This window comes from Epinephelus lanceolatus, chromosome 8, assembly GCF_041903045.1.
Source record: "Epinephelus lanceolatus isolate andai-2023 chromosome 8, ASM4190304v1, whole genome shotgun sequence".
NCBI lineage: Eukaryota > Metazoa > Chordata > Actinopteri > Perciformes > Serranidae > Epinephelus > Epinephelus lanceolatus.
The window spans coordinates 1349698-1367598 of record NC_135741.1 but is presented as its reverse complement, the minus strand read 5'-3'; the positions used below and the strand labels follow the sequence as shown (position 1 = coordinate 1367598).

The 17901-nt window shown below is 41.5% G+C and overlaps 2 protein-coding genes across 2 annotated transcripts; one reads left to right on the top strand and one right to left on the bottom strand.

Annotated features, from left to right (window-relative positions):
• Nucleotides 1-1536: 1536 nt before the first annotated feature.
• cdk20 (cyclin dependent kinase 20) lies at nt 1537-8418 on the bottom strand. Its single transcript, XM_078169698.1, has 8 exons — nt 7436-8418; nt 6990-7103; nt 6725-6913; nt 6047-6168; nt 4484-4546; nt 3164-3287; nt 2266-2421; nt 1537-1967 (listed from the first exon to the last, which is right to left on the bottom strand). Exons 1-8 carry the CDS (start codon nt 7508-7510, stop codon nt 1776-1778), a joined length of 1035 nt encoding a protein of 344 aa, XP_078025824.1. The 5' UTR covers nt 7511-8418; the 3' UTR covers nt 1537-1775.
• A 131-nt stretch (nt 8419-8549) lies between these two features.
• On the top strand, nt 8550-12780 carry uxt (ubiquitously-expressed, prefoldin-like chaperone). The gene is made up of 6 exons (XM_033627916.2): nt 8550-8826; nt 8954-9035; nt 10207-10274; nt 10681-10788; nt 11031-11094; nt 11758-12780. The coding sequence occupies exons 1-6, from the start codon at nt 8723-8725 to the stop codon at nt 11815-11817; spliced, it is 486 nt and encodes a 161-aa protein (XP_033483807.1). The 5' UTR covers nt 8550-8722; the 3' UTR covers nt 11818-12780.
• Nucleotides 12781-17901: the final 5121 nt, after the last annotated feature.

Here is a 17901-nt window from a genome sequence, read left to right as displayed (position 1 = left end):
AGCAGAGAGAGGAGGAAAGTAACTAAGTACACTCATACTTCATTATGAGGTACTGTACTTGAGTATTTCCATTTTGTGCCACTTTATACTTCTCCTTTACATCTCAGGGGCAGGTATGGTACTTTCTACTGTGTTACATTTATTTAACAGTTATAATTATTTGTACTTAAACACTGACACGTAAAACATTTTATATGATTTGTTTGCTTTGTTAAAGGTTAAACTCCTCAACAGTGAAGTATTAATGAAGTCTGTAGATCCACCAGGTGTCTGCACACAGCTCTCAACATGGAGGCGTCTGAGCCTGTGGCTAACAGCTAACAGTGCTAACTCATTAAACAGTGCTGACGGAGCTAACGGTGTTAACCAGCATGGAGCTGGAGAGTGGACACTACACTGCCACAACGACGCCATCCTGATATCAGCAGAAACCGCCATATGAGCACAGTGCAGAGCGGCAGCGATCAGCTAACCAGTGGGATACACACAGTGGCGCCTGTATAGGGGAGAAAAGTTAGGACAATTCCAAATTGGTAAAAATTTATATAAAATTATTAAACCATCATCATTAAGAATATTTTTTTCAAATATAGTAAAATTAATTATCTCTTTGTTTTTACTTGTGTTTGGCAGTAAAAGTTTAATATCCCCATTGACCCAAAAGGAAACATGCATATTGACTGACCACCCCCCCGTATCTGCATGAATGTTTGGTCCTGCCTGAGCACACTGAAGGTGACGGTGCCTAGCAGCAGTCAGCAGCTGCGCTAGAACGCAGTCAGCAGCTGCTCTAGAACGCTATGAACGCTACGAAATATTTTTTAATGACAGAAATTCAAACAAATTATTTTTCCACATCATGATTATTATGAAACAAAACCAGCCTCCAGCTGTCTGTACTGGATGCTGGACAGTTGGAAACATTAAGCAGCCTAACTCAGCCTGTATTAAAGGTACAGGCAATATTAAAATAATCCAGGTAGATGCTTTCATTTAGATTGAATTATTATTCATTATTCCCTCATGAAAGGCAATTTATTTGAGCAGCTTGCACGCACACACACACACACACACACACACACACACACACACACACACACACACACACACATCCTTTTAACACATGCTTCAACCGCCTGGAAAACATGAGGTTGGGCACTGGGTGCTCCTCTTGTACCTACTTTCAAGGGTGCGGTGGCAGGTTGCGTCTGGGGTTGCTAAGCAACCATAACCAGCACTGTATCATAACCGACATACCAGAAATCCTGAGTGCAGAGCTGATCTTCTAGATGCCGTACTGTAAGTGTGTATTGGTCAAAAGTATCGTCCATGGGACAGATGTAACGCTCTGACAGCTCTGCACTAACATCAGACTGGAGGTGACTGTGGCTCGGAGATAAAGCGTGAAAACTTACTTGTTCAGCACTTCTGATTAATTGTTGTTTAATGTGATCTGTGTTTCTGAACCTCCTCAGACTCAAATCCCATAATAATCATCTCTTCAGTAAAGTCAACAGAAGCCTCGAACACGCCATATTTAATAAACATGTGATTTTATTATTCATATTGTGTTGTTTCACTGCAGTAATATGTTGATGTAGATCTGAGTAAAGAGGAAACGTGAAGGTTCTCTTCCTGTCGGAGAGCATCAGCAGGTGAGACTGAAGAAAAACACGTCAACAAGACAAAACAAAAAAATAAATAAAAATAAATATAAAAACGTTTGTAAACATCAACACTGACATAGGAAGCTGATTGGTCAGTCAGTCGTCTGTTCAGAGGCAGGACGCGTGTCTCTGCAGCAGCGCAGGGTCTACCACACTGTTCTGCAGGGGCAGGTCCACTGAGAAGTCAGTGGGCGGAGCCTGCAGCCGCTGACGGGGGGGTCGGCCCCCCCTCTGAGGAATGGGCAGCTCTGAGTGGTGAGCAGGAAGAGGAGAGGAGAAGAAGTACGGATGGAGGAGAGCCTGCAGAGAGGAGGAGAGGGTCGCCAATCAATCAGTCAGTCAATCACTCAATCAATCAATTATTAATTCAATCAATCAATCAATTATTAATTCAATCAACCAACCAATCAATTAAACATAATAACAGACCGCCTGCAGCAGCAGCAGAGATCAGTCGGGTCCAGAAACAGTTCAGCTTATATAAATTTTATATCTCTGGACTTTACTGGTGATCAAAGCACTGAAACAGTAAAGAAGAGAGGACCTCAGGTCGAACCCTGAGGAACTCCACCTTCAGAGTCCACTTCCTGTTTCCTACCTGCCTGGCGGAGCAGCGCTGTTTGGACGGATAAACCAGGAACTTGTAGAGCAGGTCGACAGCCTGAGGAGACGTGTCAGGGACGATCTCCTCCAATGGGATGGCTGGATTCTCCTTAAAGGTGATTTTATTGTAATCTGGCAGCTCAACGATCTCCTGGAGAGACGGAGAGCATCAACACAATGATGTCATCACACTGATGTCATCAGAGAGCTACTTATATTACATCTATACATAATGTTTGTAACATCAGAGGTTCTGCATCCTTTTAACAGTGGACGATGTCAGCAGCCAATCAGAGAACAGAACTGAGCCTGACTTCTGTTTTCATTTTGGAGACACCAATATTGTTTTAACCTCTGCGTGTTGCTGCTCTGACTAATGGCTCCACTATAGTTTCTGTTTTTATAATTTTCTAAACTATTTTATGTTCTTTTAATCTTTTGTTATTTTATATTTTAATCTGTTCTTATTATTTGATTTTGTTTCTGACTGTATTTGCTTTAATCTTTTATTTTCTCTTACTATGTTCATAAGTAATTAGGAGAAATTCTTCTATGTGAAAACCTGCCCGGCTGATTCTGATTCTGACTTTGTGCTGCTGAAACACTTGAGTTCCTCCTCTGAAGATCAATAAATGATGATCTCATCTTTTTTTTTTTACCTTTATTTAACCAGGCAAGTCATTAAGAACAATTTCTTATTTATAATCATCTCATTGATCAGTGATCAGCTGATATTGGTAGATGTGTCTAACTCCAGTTAAAATCTTAGAAAAGTCAGATTTTGCTGCTTTATGTTGAAATATTAATGTCAGTTAAGACACACGTATGGATTTATGAATGACACGTGTGTGTGTGTATGTGTGTGTGTGTGTCTGTGTGTGTGTGTGTCGTACAGGCCAGCTATCCTGTGTTGGAGTTCCCAGCACTCTGAGGACGCAGCAGAGCTGTTCAATGTCGTTTTCTCCAGGAAACAGAGGAGACGAGTTCAACAGCTCCCCGAAAATACAGCCCACCGCCCTGAAACACACACACACACACACACACACACACACAGATCAGGGCTTTTATTCTAAAGAGCTACAGGAAGAGAAACATATCAGCGTAGACTCAGTGATAACATGTCATCAGCGCCCCCTGCTGCTCAGCTCTGAACACTGCACTGCATTATTTGGTCACTGTCAATGTGTTGGAGTTATTTAAGTAACTGTATATAATGTTTTATTTTTCATATGTCCTGTGTGTGTGTGTGTATGTGTATGTATGTGTGTGTGTGTGTGTGTGTGTGTGTGTGTGTGTGGCGTGAGAGCGACCGACTATATTTCATTGTGCTTTGTTGTAAAATGACATGTAAATGAAGCTTGTTTCCTCCAGGTGCTCTGACATGTTCTCCCCGTGTCAGCGTGGGTTTCCTCCAGGTGCTCTGACATGTTCTCCCTGTGTCAGCGTGGGTTTCCTCCAGGTGCTCTGACATGTTCTCCCTGTGTCAGCGTGGGTTTCCTCCAGGTGCTCTGACATGTTCTCCCTGTGTCAGCGTGGGTTTCCTCCAGGTGCTCTGACATGTTCTCCCTGTGTCAGCGTGGGTTTCCTCCAGGTGCTCTGACATGTTCTCCCCGTGTCAGCGTGGGTTTCCTCCAGGTGCTCTGACATGTTCTCCCTGTGTCAGCGTGGGTTTCCTCCAGGTGCTCTGACATGTTCTCCCCGTGTCAGCGTGGGTTTCCTCCAGGTGCTCCGACATGTTCTCCCTGTGTCAGCGTGGGTTTCCTCCAGGTGCTCTGACATGTTCTCCCTGTGTCAGTGTGGGTTTCCTCCAGGTGCTCCGACATGTTCTCCCTGTGTCAGCGTGGGTTTCCTCCAGGTGCTCCAGCTTCCTCCCACAGTCCAAAGACATGCAGGTTAATTGATAACTCTAAATTGTCCGTAGGTGTGAATGTGAGTGTGAATGGTTGTCTGTCTCTATGTGTCAGCCCTGTGATAGTCTGGTGACCTGTCCAGGGTGAACCCTGCCTCTCACCCAGTGTCAGCTGGGATAGGCTCCGCCCCACATGACCCTCAAAAGGATAAGCGATTACAGAAATGAATGAATGAACCTTGTAGCTAAAAATGTTTTTCCATCAGCAGACGTTACAGCGTCGTCATGATGAATAGAATAAAAACAAAATTGATCAAAACTAATAATGACTAATCTTCACTATTAATCTGAGCAGTTTTCTCACCACAGGTCGACTCCCTCATCGTACTTTCTGGCCCCGTACAGCAGCTCAGGAGCTCTGTACCACCTGAAAACACACACACACACGATCATAATGAAGTTCATTATTTGTATGAGGTTTACAATGTGAGAATAATAATGTCATTTTTTGCAGACTCGTCTCTCCCTCTGACACAGGCTCCTTTAACACTTCCTGTTCAAGGCGGGAATATCACGCCACTACGCTGCCTCGCTGTTTGTATGTAAAGAACAATCATGGAACAGGGGGACAAAATGTCTGTATAAAGGACAGCTGACAGGACGGGATCATGGGCGCTATGGCTGTGATGTTTGGATTATGTGTTATGTGTACGACACACTGCAGGAGTTTTAAAAAGCAGCAGTTAGCAGTTAGCAGCTTACTCAAAGAAAAAGAACAGCTGCTGTTAGCAGTTAGCTAGACTCACAATTCAGTCTTTAGACGCTTTGCTTAACTAAAGACTGATGTCTTTCTCCCTGATTTTGTGTTTAGATGGGCGGATACAATTTCAGAGTTTAAAAAAACTCCCTACGTTGCAGAACCAACGCAGGGCGGTCCTTCGGTGGCTCGCTGAACTCTTGTGCTCATAAACATAGTCCCACTAGAAACATGTGCAGCGGTACAAAATGGCTCAAGTCGCTGTAAGTCCTTCATTTCCACAAACTTGTGAACTGAGCACACGTTTGATAAAACGGAGTTAAATCTCTCGGCATCCATTTTCAAGCTCTCTGTGTGTTTGTTTCTTTGCGGACGAGAAAAGGGGGAGCGCACATTTCTGGGAGGGCGTGTCCTTTTCAAAAATGCAAGAGGCGTTGCTTTGTTGCCGGCCGTTTTCTCCGGTGTGTTAAACACACTTTAGAAAGGAGTGTCCCCAGACTATCAGAAGGCGGAGATCTCTGACTGTCTGGTGGCGAGACTAGCAGTTAGCAGCTAACTCAAAGAAGAAGAACTGCAGCTGTTAGCAGTTAGCGCCTAACTCAAACAATGAGGTCCAGGAGCTCCTTACCCTCCGAGCAGAGGATGAGATCAGCTGCCATATAACAGGGACTCTAAATGATTGTTATTGACATGTGATGTCATTGTTACTGTTTATACATGTGACATATAACATACGTTGACACGTTTGTTATATGTCACACTAGAGGCTGACGCTGTTGTGTTACATGTCATGCCTCTTTTGATTCTGTGATGTCATCATGCTGTCTGACATCACACACTGGAGCCACATGATGGCGCCGTCGTTTGGTTCTGTGTAAAAACCTGTAAGACAGTCTCTCTGTCACACAGTCCGGTCTGTTCACATTAACGAAGCATTTTCTTATTTTCTTGATAAATAAAGTTTTATGGTCTTTTCTGATTTTAAGGTTGAATGAGTGACTTGTTTTACACTCATAGTGCACATCCTTTGTGTGGGATGAATTTATAGTGTGAGAGTTTTGTCAGAATATCTGGACCAGCACCCTACAAAACTAAAACCCAAAAATAATACTTGCACACAAAGGTAGGTGTGTGTGTGTGTGTGTGTGTGTGTGTGTGTGTGTGTGTTACCTGGTGGCCACCTGGTGGCTGTACAGTCTCTCTCCCTGCTCACTGAACAGTCTGGCCAAACCAAAGTCTGCGATCTTAAGGTGACCTGAAGAGCTGATGAGGAGGTTCGCTGGCTTCAGGTCCTACACACACACACACACACACACACACACACACACACACACACACACACACACACGCATGCACATCACAGGTTTTATTCTGAAGGGCTACAGAAATAGAAACTCAAGCGCCTAAAACAGAACCTCAGGAAGTGCGCCGGGCTTTGAAGCCAATTTTTGTAGTGGCCAAACAGTGGTGCTGATATTTCTGGGGTCTGCTGCATGATGCAGCGCAAGAAAGACTTTTTCACATTGTGAAAGAAATGTCTTTAAATCAGTAGATAATCTTAGTGAGTGCCCTCACTCCCAGGAAGTGACTCGTTCCATGATCAGGATTTGATCCATTTGGTCCAGTAACATTTGGAAAGTTTGGAAGAGCTGCAAGATTAATTTATTTTATGCCAAAATAAGTTGGTGAAGTGCTAAACTGGAGGTTGGCTGCTCGTGGTGTTTTCCACTGTAATGACGTCATCATGTTTTATATCTCATACGTGTTTTTAACCTTCCTGATTGTTTTTACTCTGTAACTTTATTATTAAGCTGCTGTGTGAATAAGTAAATGAAGTGATGACCTCACCCGGTGCATGATGTTGTTGTGATGCAGGAAGGCCACGCCCTTTAGCAGCATCATCATGTAACCTTTGACCTGAGCCGGGGTCAAAGGTCGCTGAGAGTTCCTGATGACCTCAGAGAGGTCGGAGAGCATGAAGTCAAAGACCAGGACGAAGCCCGTCCCGTGAGGGAAGACATCCTTCAGCTTCACCACCTGAGGAAGAAGAGGAGGAGGAGAGTGAGGCTGACCTCTGACCTCTCACCCTAAGAAGATGTTGTCTGAGACTCACATGTTGATTGTCCTCGATCTCCTGCAGGGCCTTGATCTCCCTCAGAGCCTGGTTGGGGATGCCGTCCTCCAGACGCCTCAGAGCCACTTTCTTCAGAGCCACCGTCTCTCCTGTCTGACAGGAATGTAATGAAGGTTAAACAGTCTGTTAAGTCTACATTAGTCCTCATGTTTGTACCTGATGCTGATTCTTTTGTTTGACACATAAGACCTGAGACACTCCACTACATCCTGTGCTGCACTGTACACAGGAGGAGGACTACACAGTCTCTCTTATTTATAAAGTGTCATATATCTGACAAAATTAAGCTGAAACCAGAAAATATTTTACTTGAAAAATGTCTGGATTAATTAGATGATCAAAGCAGTTATGGATCATTTTTATTATTATTATTTGCTATAAACAAAAATGATTGTTAATTTATTGTTGTTGACCAGCTGAGTTACCTCGATGTGTTTGGCCTTGAAGACGATGCCGTGAGCTCCTTCTCCGATCCGACCCAGAATACTGTACTGCTCCATGTTCTCACGGTCACTGCATCAACCTGGACTACAGGTCTGAGTGTTGAACCTGGACTACAGGTCTGAGTGTTGAACCTGGACTATAGGTGTGACTTTTTATCCAGTCCTGACTGAACTGTGTCAACACTGAGTGTCTGATCTGTGGTCTTGTTAAATCAAATACTTCCTAATTTAAGCTGTGTTCAGTCCTTCAGGGTTTGTTCTGACCATCAGGAGGAACCTTTAGCAGAATGATTGTTTCTGAGGTAAAAAACACCAGTCAGGGTTTTTCTTGTTGCTTCCGGTTTACTAGAAAAAGCTGAAAATCAGAGGGACTGAAGCAAAACACGAACTCCGTTAATAAATCTATCATTTCACCGATGTTGCGCTTATTTGCTCAATAACGACGAAAGCTACACAACCATATGTTAAATGATTTAAATATTATAACCGTGTACTTTGATTCGGGGTGTGAGACAACCGTAAAGAAACAACCTGTTGTCAGTAAACATTAATTTCTATAGCGACAGCCTCTGAGGGGAGCTAACAGCTAGCTACTGTTAGCTAACGTTGCCTTGGTAACCTACCAGCTAAGATAGCAGAGCTAATCGTCCGCTCTGAACAACTGATGGTGTCCCACCACGCGTGTCCGACAGGAACTAAAGAGACGCAGAGTTCCGTCTGTTAAAAAACACACACATTTGTTCATGCCCAGTATTTTAACTACAGTTGTTAAACCAGCTAACTACAGAGCGACCAGTGGTCCGCCATATTTGTTTACAGTGACGTCAGGGACGAGTCCCACTGCAGAACTAGAGCAGGTAGAAGAAACTCACCTGTCAGACTGTAAAACGCTGAGCCGGCTGTCAGTGCTCGATCATGCGGGATTATTTCTGAGAGAGCAGAGTATATTTTACAAAGTAGTATTACTCATATTTAGCTCAACATGTCGGTGCTTCTTCACTGTTTCTTTAGAATTGTTTCTTCTATTCACTCTAGTTCTGTGTGCAATGTGTCACCGCCTCCATATTGAAACCTGGAAGTACTTGTTTTGCACATCCGGGGTACGATCGGTGTTTACGTTACGTGAGTCCTCAGCAGCATGCTAACCGGACAGTTTGTGGACCGGTAACGACTCTGAGACGTTGCCGTTAACATCAGTCAGACACCCAGCCGGTTACCGGAGAAGCTTATCCTCTTCACAGTTTGGATTTAAGGAGAAAAACAGAGAAGATGTCTCCGCCTGCCGATGCTAATGCTAATGCTAATGCTAACGTGGATCAGAAGGTTCTGCAGTATGAAACGTTCATCAACGAAGTTCTGAGGAGAGATTTACAGTAAGAATAGTTATTAAACATTATTTACACAACCAGAGGGAAGTGACACAGCAGGATATAACTGAATTATATTAATAAAGTTTATTGTTGTTTTCATTCTAACTGTTGATGTTTGTGTGTTTGTCAGGAGGGTGTTGGAGCAGAGAGACTCTGTGTATGAGAAGATCTCTCAGTATCTGCAGCTGAAGAACACTATACAGAGTCTGCAGGTGCGCACACACACACGCACACACACAGATATATGTATTCAGAAAATAAGAATTAAGAAATTAAAATCAAGACGTTTAGATCGTGTGATGAAATAAATTAAGTTCATCTTTTTAACATAAAAATAAATGTCAACAGCGTTTTTGTTCGGTAGATGAAGAAATAATTTCACATAATTTTGACATCATCAGAAATTAGAAAATTAACATCTGTCCAACACACTGAAGCAGGGCTGCACGATATTTGATTTTATGTGGAAATGCCGATACTTATTCGACTGATAACTGATACTGATGTCAATATATCCACTTCTTTCCCACCTGATGTCAGTGATCATCATCAAGTCTCTTCTATAGATGAATTAACATCATATTACACACACAGACTGTGATGGTGACGGCCCACCAGCAGGTGGAGACATGAAACACTGTTCAGTGTCTGTGATATTCAGTCATTGTGCTAAACAGGAAAAAACATGTTATTCGATTCTGAGAGTTCATTTCAAAGCTGATCAGCTGATACTGATGATGTACAGATGTTATTGTGCCTCCCTGTTCTGTGGGTTTATCAAAGTAGTTTGTGTTGAGACGAAAATATGCTTTATCAGAAAATCAGTGACACAAAAATTGTCTTTTTAATTCAAGTGATGACTCGTTCTCCCAAATCTCTTGACGTAAATGCTTGTTCAAGATGAATATGGGCGAGATCAGACGGTGACAAAAAGCTGCGTTGAGGTTGGACAGTTTCCAGGAGCCTTTGGTCCGTACAGGAAGTCACAGAAACACTCACATCCTGTCAGATCTGATGACAAATAAAACCAGCTGTTAGATCAGATGAGAGCCAGGTGTTTGCGCTCCGTGGAGCCTGGCTCTAAAAACTGCAACCACCTCGCTCCCGTGAGATTACCGTTGTCCACTTTTGTATGACGTCAGAGCGAGTCGGGATGAAGTCGGACACAAATCTAACCAGCATGCATTGTGCGCAGATCGCCAGTGATCAAATAAGTGCAGGCCTGGCTCGTCTCTAACGAGCTCACTGAGGAACATGAAACACGTTCAGTATGAAGATCACGTGTTAGTGACATGCTGAGTGATGTCACTTCCCTTAGTGTGTGTGTGTGTGTGTGTGTGTGTGTGTGTGTGTGTGTGTGTGTGTGTGTGTGTGTTCCTGCAGGAGTCTGGCTCTCAGCAGCTGAAGACAGACGTGGATCTCGGCTGTAACTTCTTCGTCCAGGCTGAAGTGTGAGCTGCTGATACACTGATCAATAACTCTGATCGATCAAACTTTATTCATGTTTATATGAAGACGTCAGAGGTTCATTACACTTTGATCATATTTAACAAGACAGTCTGAACTTTTCTGCTCATTTCTACGTTGTATTCATACGACTGTGTTTAATCAAGTGTTTCTGTTTCAGTGCTGCTCACCAGTTATTTATGTATTTGATTGATTGATTGATTGATATCAGCTTTAGAACATGACATTCTCACTGTCGGGGTTTTCCATCTTGTCCTCCCACACTTCCTCAGATTAGAAACAAAACAGAGCTGTCTTGGTGTTTTAGACAATGCAGATGAACCTTGGAGGATTACCCAGAATCCTCTTCAAACCCGTCATTTCCACTTCCTCTTCTTCTTCTTCTGTCAGGGAGGACTCGTCCAGGATCTATGTGGCGGTCGGTTACGGTTTCTTCGTGGAGATGACCCACGACGAAGCTCTGCGATTCATCGACAAGAAGACGAGTCAGCTCACAGCGTCAGTTCACATCAACTGCTCTTCTTCTGTGGTTTTATTCCTGCAGCAGTTAAGAAAAAAAACCAGCACTGACTTTAGTTCACGTGTTTGAGATCTCAGCCAGACTGTACGCTAAAGCTTTGTGAGATTATTTTTACGGATTAAGCTCAAGTGAAAAAGGAAAATGTTGTGTGTTAGCTTGATGCTAACTGTGTCTGTTGTTTTGAGTGCGACATGCTAACTGTGCTAACATTTTGTTGCAGCTTCACAGAGCAGCTCACCAAAGACTCTGCAAAGATTAAAGCCAACATCCGCATGGTGCTCGAGGTCAGTTCTCTATTGACACACCGTAAAGTTACTCATGATCAGTTTATTTTCATTCACATTACTGATTAATCTACTGATCTTTTTTTTTTTTTACTGGTGTTTTTTCACTGTTTTTTATTTTATTAATATTTTTGAGATAATTTACTGATATTTTGGAGATTTTTTTTTTCAGATTTGTAAACATTTTAAAAATCGTTTTCTATAATATTTTGGATATTTTGCTAATTTTTATTATAAATATATTTTTACTAATATTTTGGGAATATTATATTATGATAATAATAATATATATATTTATATTATATTTCAGATATTTTTCTGATAATTATTTTTATTTTTTACAAATATTTTTCTGAAATAATCCAAGTATGCTTCAGATAATTTATATTAAAAAAAAAGATAATTTGCTATTATTTTGGGATATTTTAATAATATTTTTTTCCAGTGTTTTTAAGATATTTTCCAGATTTTAAAAAAATATTTTACTGATATATTTCAGATAATTTACTGACAAGTTTTGGATTTTTAAAAATATTTTTAAGAATATTTTTTGATAGTTTTTGATATAATTTACTGATTTATTTATTCCTCCTCCATCTCCTCCTCCTCCTCCTCCTCTGCCTCCTCCTCCCATCTCATCCTCCTCCTCCTCCTCCTCCTCAGGGTCTGAGGGAGCTGCAGGGACTGACCGATCCGCCAGAGAGCAGAAGAGAGGTCTTTTAGACGTGTCCACGTGTTGGACGAGCTGAGGACGTTCAGACCTGCTGACTTCACGTTCAACAGACTGAAGCTTTGTTCAGATGGGACGAACAGACCTCGACTTTAATACAAACTCATCACTCAGGATACTGTAACCATGGTGACGGGATAGGATATTATGGTCTGTAACAAAGAAGGACATTCAGCAGGACAGATGTCTCCACAGGAGGGCGCCAGAGAGGCGAGCAGGAGGTGAATTAGAGTCTCTCCTTCATCGCTCAGTGACCGTGAACACAAAGACGTGAAACACATGTTGATCTCGTTCAGTGTGACGTCTCAACGTCTCTGATGTTCGTCCAGACGAAATAAACCCGCTCAGAAATCAGAGACAAAAGAATCATCATGTTTCAAGTTTTCCTCAGTCGTCCGTGTCGCTGCAGCAGCTGTGGGTCCGATTCCGACCTGCGACCCTTTGCTGCCATCATCCCCTCTGTCCTTCCCGTCACGCTGCCACCGTCCTGTCAGGTAGAGGTCAACAAGACCAAAGAAATAATCTAAAATAATAATTATAATGTCACAGGAAGTGACTGAAGTTTCAGTGTGCTGCAGAGTGAAGATTTTGTACGTTTAAATTATTTTCATCAGACCTTAAAAACTCTTCAAATCACACCTCACTGCCAAGAATATGTGGACAGCTCAGTGTTTCCTGGTTTGGAATCTGACCACTGCAGAGGACTCCTCAGATATTATCAAACTGTAGATGTGACACTTTGAGGTGAAGAGACCTCCACAGTTAGTTGTCTTGTGTGTTCAGAGTTTTAAATGTGGTGGTTCAGTTTGAATAAACAGCTGCTGAGTGTTCTGCGTTCACACACTCTGTTTGTACGAGAGCTGATTTTGATTTTGTTTCACCTCTGCAGACGTTCACTCGTCTGAGCAACAGCAGGTCTGTAAAACTGAAAGTTAAATAATAAAAGTTCAGTAGAAGTACAAAGTCTTTATTGTCACTGTGGAGGAATACGACCACGTTAGTTGTGACACTCAAAAAAACACGACACATGACGTTCAGTGAGGACGAACATGCAATAAACAAATACATAAATATAAAAGTATTTAAAGTGCTCAGTGGATGGCAGAGCAGTGTGCTGATGGCTGCAGGAAAGAAACTGTCAATCAAATGATACTTAATAATTTGAGTCAGTGAAGCAAATGTCTTGTTGGTTGGTAATTGTGTTCAAACGCGTCGACCTTGGACACCAAAGACGTGAAGGAGCCATAAGTCACAACTGTATTTGGCACCACGGCTCTGTGTCCAAGTACTTTTGGACATGTGACATGAGCAGTGGTGAAGGACGTCTTCAGATCCTTTACTTAAGTAAGGGAAAAAGAGCAGGAGGAAACAAACACTGGACTGACAAAAATAATCATTGGATTCTCACATTTCCGACGGTCCTTCGACACATCATGTGCAACAAACGCTCCATCAGGAGGAAAAAACCCAAAACACCAAAAACACATATGATCTTAAAAAGTGACATTTCATCAAAATCACTTTATTCTATGTCTCATTATAAATTTGTCCAAAAATAAACCGTCTGCACGACAAGAGTGGAAAAGTGAGACTTTTTCCAACTCCAGGATTTCATCTTCAACTTTTAACTTTCAAACATCAAAGATTTAAAAATCTAATAGCTCATTTATGGAGGAGGGAGGGTCACAGAGTTTCCTCCAGTCACTCAGAGAGGGTCACACCTCAGCGCCCCCCCCCCCGATAAATAAAGACCAGTCCCTAATCAAATCCTGCCCCCTTCTTCATTTTAATATCAAACATAAATATTCTCTTTCCGCCCCAGTTTTACACATCTTGATCTCGATTAAACAAAAATGTGACATTCAAGATGAAACAGGAACAGATCAATCTGATTCACACACACACACACACACACACACACACACACACACACAAAGAAAACAAAACACTATCAACAATAAGATGCTGCAGAGTTCAGTAGTAATAAAACCATTGAGCTCAGCTGCTCTCAGAGCTGCTCCGTCAATAACACGGACGGAGCCTGTTGCCATGGAAACTGGATGCTAAATAGAGGCAGTGGCGTGAAGAAACCGAGAGATGACTCTTGAAATAGACACACACACACACAGAAACGCCTCCTGTTTGGTGCTCAGATGGAGGAAAACGTGACGCTGACTGAACGACTGCAGCTGATTTCACTGCTGACACAGTTTACAGCAGGAAGTGATCATCACTCCACCTGCAGCAGCTGATGGGTGGTGCCCTGCTCAGAGGCTCCTCGGCAGCAGCCATCTCTCCTCTCAGGGCGCTGATGAACAAAAACTAAAACCCTAAAACACCACAGAGATCAAACTGCTTAACAAACTCAACGGAGTCATAAAGTTTGACAACATGTGTGAGATCAGCTCAGGGACTGTTCTTTTGACCCTCCCTCCACCATAAACGAGTCATTAGATAGAAAACATGTCGGCCTGTGTCCAATCTACAGTAAAATAAGAAAAAAAATTCCAAAAATTGCCAAATTATTAAAACGACCAAAAAAGTTATTTTTCTAAACAAGCAAACAAACAAAAATTGTTACATATATGAAAATATTGCCAAAAAATGTCAAAAAAAACAACCTGCCTTCCAAACCTGGTTTCTTTAAATATCACCAAAAAGGTTTAAAGAAAAAATAAATCAGCAGAAGTTTAAAAGAAAAGAAAATTGCTAATTTGTGGTAAAATATATACGAAACACAATCACTTTAATTTGTATGCCCCTCCTCTGCGCCGGTGACAGCCTCGACTCCCTGCGTGTGTACATACATCTGCCCGTCCCATTTTTGTGAGTGTGATATCTCAAGAACACCTCAAACGTCCACATGGACTGAAGAATACACTGATTAGAATTTTGTGGTCAAAGGTCACTGCAACCTCACAAAACATTCATTCACTAATTCTGACCAAACTTGACACAAATGTCTAACAGGATAAAATAATGAAGGTCAAAAGGTCAAAGGTCAGCTTGACTGTGACATCATCATGTTTTAACGTCATATCTCAGGAACAGAAGGGGAGACATTTGGTCAGATACTGAATTGGTGACTCTAATCTTGAAACTGTGCTGATTGTATAGATCTTCTGTGTGTGAAGCGTCCTCCATGTTTTCACCAGTTTGTCACGTCGTGGTTTAACGAGCAGAAAGAATTTCTAACTTTGAAGCTCCGTCAGTTTAAGAAGTTAAGAAGCAGCACAGTGATGTTACGAACCGTTGGAGGAGGAAAATAGATTTGCTCTGTGTCAAATAAATCAGTTCTTTATTACGTTTATATAAAATATATTTGTTATATATTAAATATAAATTATAAATAAATGAAACTTACGTACGGACGACTGCTTTCCTCATATTTGTATATTTAGAAATACTGACGTCATGACGCACCTGGGGAGTCTGACCCGCCACCTAAACTCTATACAACACTGAGTATTCTGAAAATATATAAAACACTTCAACTGTACCTTTAATTTATGTGTAAATGTTTTCACCTCACATGGTCTGATGTCAGCAAGATTCACAATGATCCTGATCATGATCCTGGCTGACACCAAGTTACTACCAGGCAGCTTTTATTCTGAAACACGTGTTGCTCGGCGGCTCCTCGGCAGCTGGTTGTCGGTTCGATGATGAGCAGAAGAAGAAGAAGAGGCGTCACAACGTACTGACGTCACCACAACCGCAGCTGCAGAAACACGAGCGGGCGTTGCGTCAAGTTTCACCTGTTGAAAAAATACCGGAACTCAGAAAGAACACGTTGTTTGACCTTCAAAAATAAAAGCGCAAACTTTCTCGAGAAACTTTTTTAAACCAGATATTTGCTTACGTTGTACAAAAAACAGCAGAAACGTGTGTAGGAGCTTTTTATCTTAATAAAGTTCACCTAAACTGTTTTACATTCGGCACAGACAGGTCACCTGCTCAGGTGTGATGAAGCAGCTGTTTGTTCAGGTGGTCTCTGAACACACACAGAAACATCCTTCAGTTCATCACAAACATCTGGAGTTTCTTTCTCTGCTGGATCTGAAAAGAATCTAAAACTGTCAGACAAATGTAAAAAGTACAATATTAACCTGTGAGATACAGAAGAGAGGAAGTAGGAAATAAACACTTAGGAAAGGTAGCTGAGTAGATGAACTAAGGGACTGTTCGTTACAAGGGGTGGTGCAAGAAGGGGGAGGCATGTTAAATTCAGATTCAGATTCAGATTCAGAATACTTTATTAATCCCCGGGGGGAAATTGTTTTTGTTCCAATGCTCCGTGCAAAGTAGAAATAGAAATACAGCATGAATGGAAACAAGAGATAAAGATGAAGATATAAATAAGATACTAAAATAGACAATGAAATAAATAAAATAAAATATTAAAGTAGACATTAAAATAAAATAAAATAAAATATTAAAGTAGACATTAAAATAAAATAAATAATAAAATAGTAAAGTAGACATTCTGAAATATATACAATATACAATGAAATGGTTGTAGGGTTCATTTTTAACCACTGGGGAGGACTTTTTTTTTTGGCTTATGGGCGTTTGGCTATTATAAATCACAACTTTCATCACAGCCGGAAACTGAAAACAGAAGTTATCGTTGGATTTACGCGTACATGGGACAGACAGACAAAACACTATATACTATACGGTGCTAAAAAAGAGGAGGCATGTCATTTTTTTTAAGCACTTGGGAGGGACTTATTTTTTTAATTGTTGCTTATGGGCAGGGCAGACACATTTAAACAGTTGTATTTTGTATTTATTTTACCACAGAATTGCAAAGACAACATGTTTGGACAGCATGTTGTCCTTTAAAACAGCCATTGACACCATTTATCAGCCAGAAACTGTAAAAACAGAAATTATCACAGGATTTTCAAATTTCCAACGGTCCTTTGACGCATCATGTCAAGAAAATGCTTCCATCAGAAAAAACACAAAACACAAATCTGATCTTAGAACAAAGTGATAGTTCATCCAAATCACTTTGTTCTACGTCTCGTTTAGAATTTGTCCAAAAATAAACTGTTTACACGACAAGAGTGAAAAACTGAGACTTTTTCAACTCCAGGATTTCATCTTCAACTTTGAACTTTCAAACATTGAAAGATTATTTTTAAAAATCTACTAACTAACTAACTAATATGTGGATACGTATTCCATCATTTACCATCACTGACAGATCGTTTGTATCATATTTAATAGAAACTTTATATTGTTTACATTGTCAGTGTGTTTTATTCTCAGAGTCGCTCGTGGCTTGTTTGTTTGTGTGAACAGCTGAACATGGGCGCCAAAAGCAGGTGGGTAGGACCATAGACATATATATACGTCTATGGGTAGGACTCCATGGAAAATGTAGGCACTTTGCAGCACTTCTCCGTGCAGTGAACCCTACATTAAAGGGACTGTTCACCCAAATCAAAAACACATATTTTCCCTCCCACCTGTAGAGCTGTTTATCAGATAGTTTTGAGTTACAGAGTGTTGGAGATATCGGCCGTAGAGATGTCTGCATTCTCTGCAATATAATGATAATCAGAAAGGCTCAGGGAGAAATATTTGTAACCTCAGGGAGGGTAAACAACCCAACAAGGGTCACACTCCCGTCCTCTGATAAGTAAAGAACAGTCCCTCAGTAGATCTCACACACTCTATCTAACTTTATCATTGTGTTTTCATTCAGCAGTTTAATCTCCATGGTAGTTTAGTTTCCACTAAAGTTTCTCTCCACCACTTCAACTGAGCAAACTTTGTCCTCTTTCCCAAGGTCAACAATGAACTTCCCTCTGGAGATACGTTTTATTTTGAAATCCATCACCGGAAGTGTGACAGTGTGAATGGCGGGTAGCCTGACTGGTGTAAAGTAGCGAGGAGGCGTCCGTCCAAACAGGAACTAACTGGGAAAACACACCGAAGTGATGTATTTAGTCCCGACACACGGACACCTCGCTCCGCCAAACTACGAACAAACAACCGGGCGGATTCTACAAACTACTTTTCCTCCGTGTCGGAGGCCTCTGGGCGGCTCACGGTGAACTCCA

Coding starts and splice junctions, on each gene's coding strand:
- uxt (XM_033627916.2), top strand. CDS start 8,723: ATGTCTCCGCCTGCCGATGCTAATGCTAATGCTAATGCTAACGTGGAT. Junction 10,275..10,680: donor TTCTTCGTCCAGGCTGAAGT/GTGAGCTGCTGA, acceptor TTCTTCTGTCAG/GGAGGACTCGTCCAGGATCT. Junction 10,789..11,030: donor AAGACGAGTCAGCTCACAGC/GTCAGTTCACAT, acceptor ATTTTGTTGCAG/CTTCACAGAGCAGCTCACCA.
- cdk20 (XM_078169698.1), bottom strand. CDS start 7,510: ATGGAGCAGTACAGTATTCTGGGTCGGATCGGAGAAGGAGCTCACGGC. Junction 7,104..7,435: donor TCAAGGCCAAACACATCGAG/GTAACTCAGCTG, acceptor CATTCCTGTCAG/ACAGGAGAGACGGTGGCTCT. Junction 6,914..6,989: donor AGATCGAGGACAATCAACAT/GTGAGTCTCAGA, acceptor CTTCTTCCTCAG/GTGGTGAAGCTGAAGGATGT.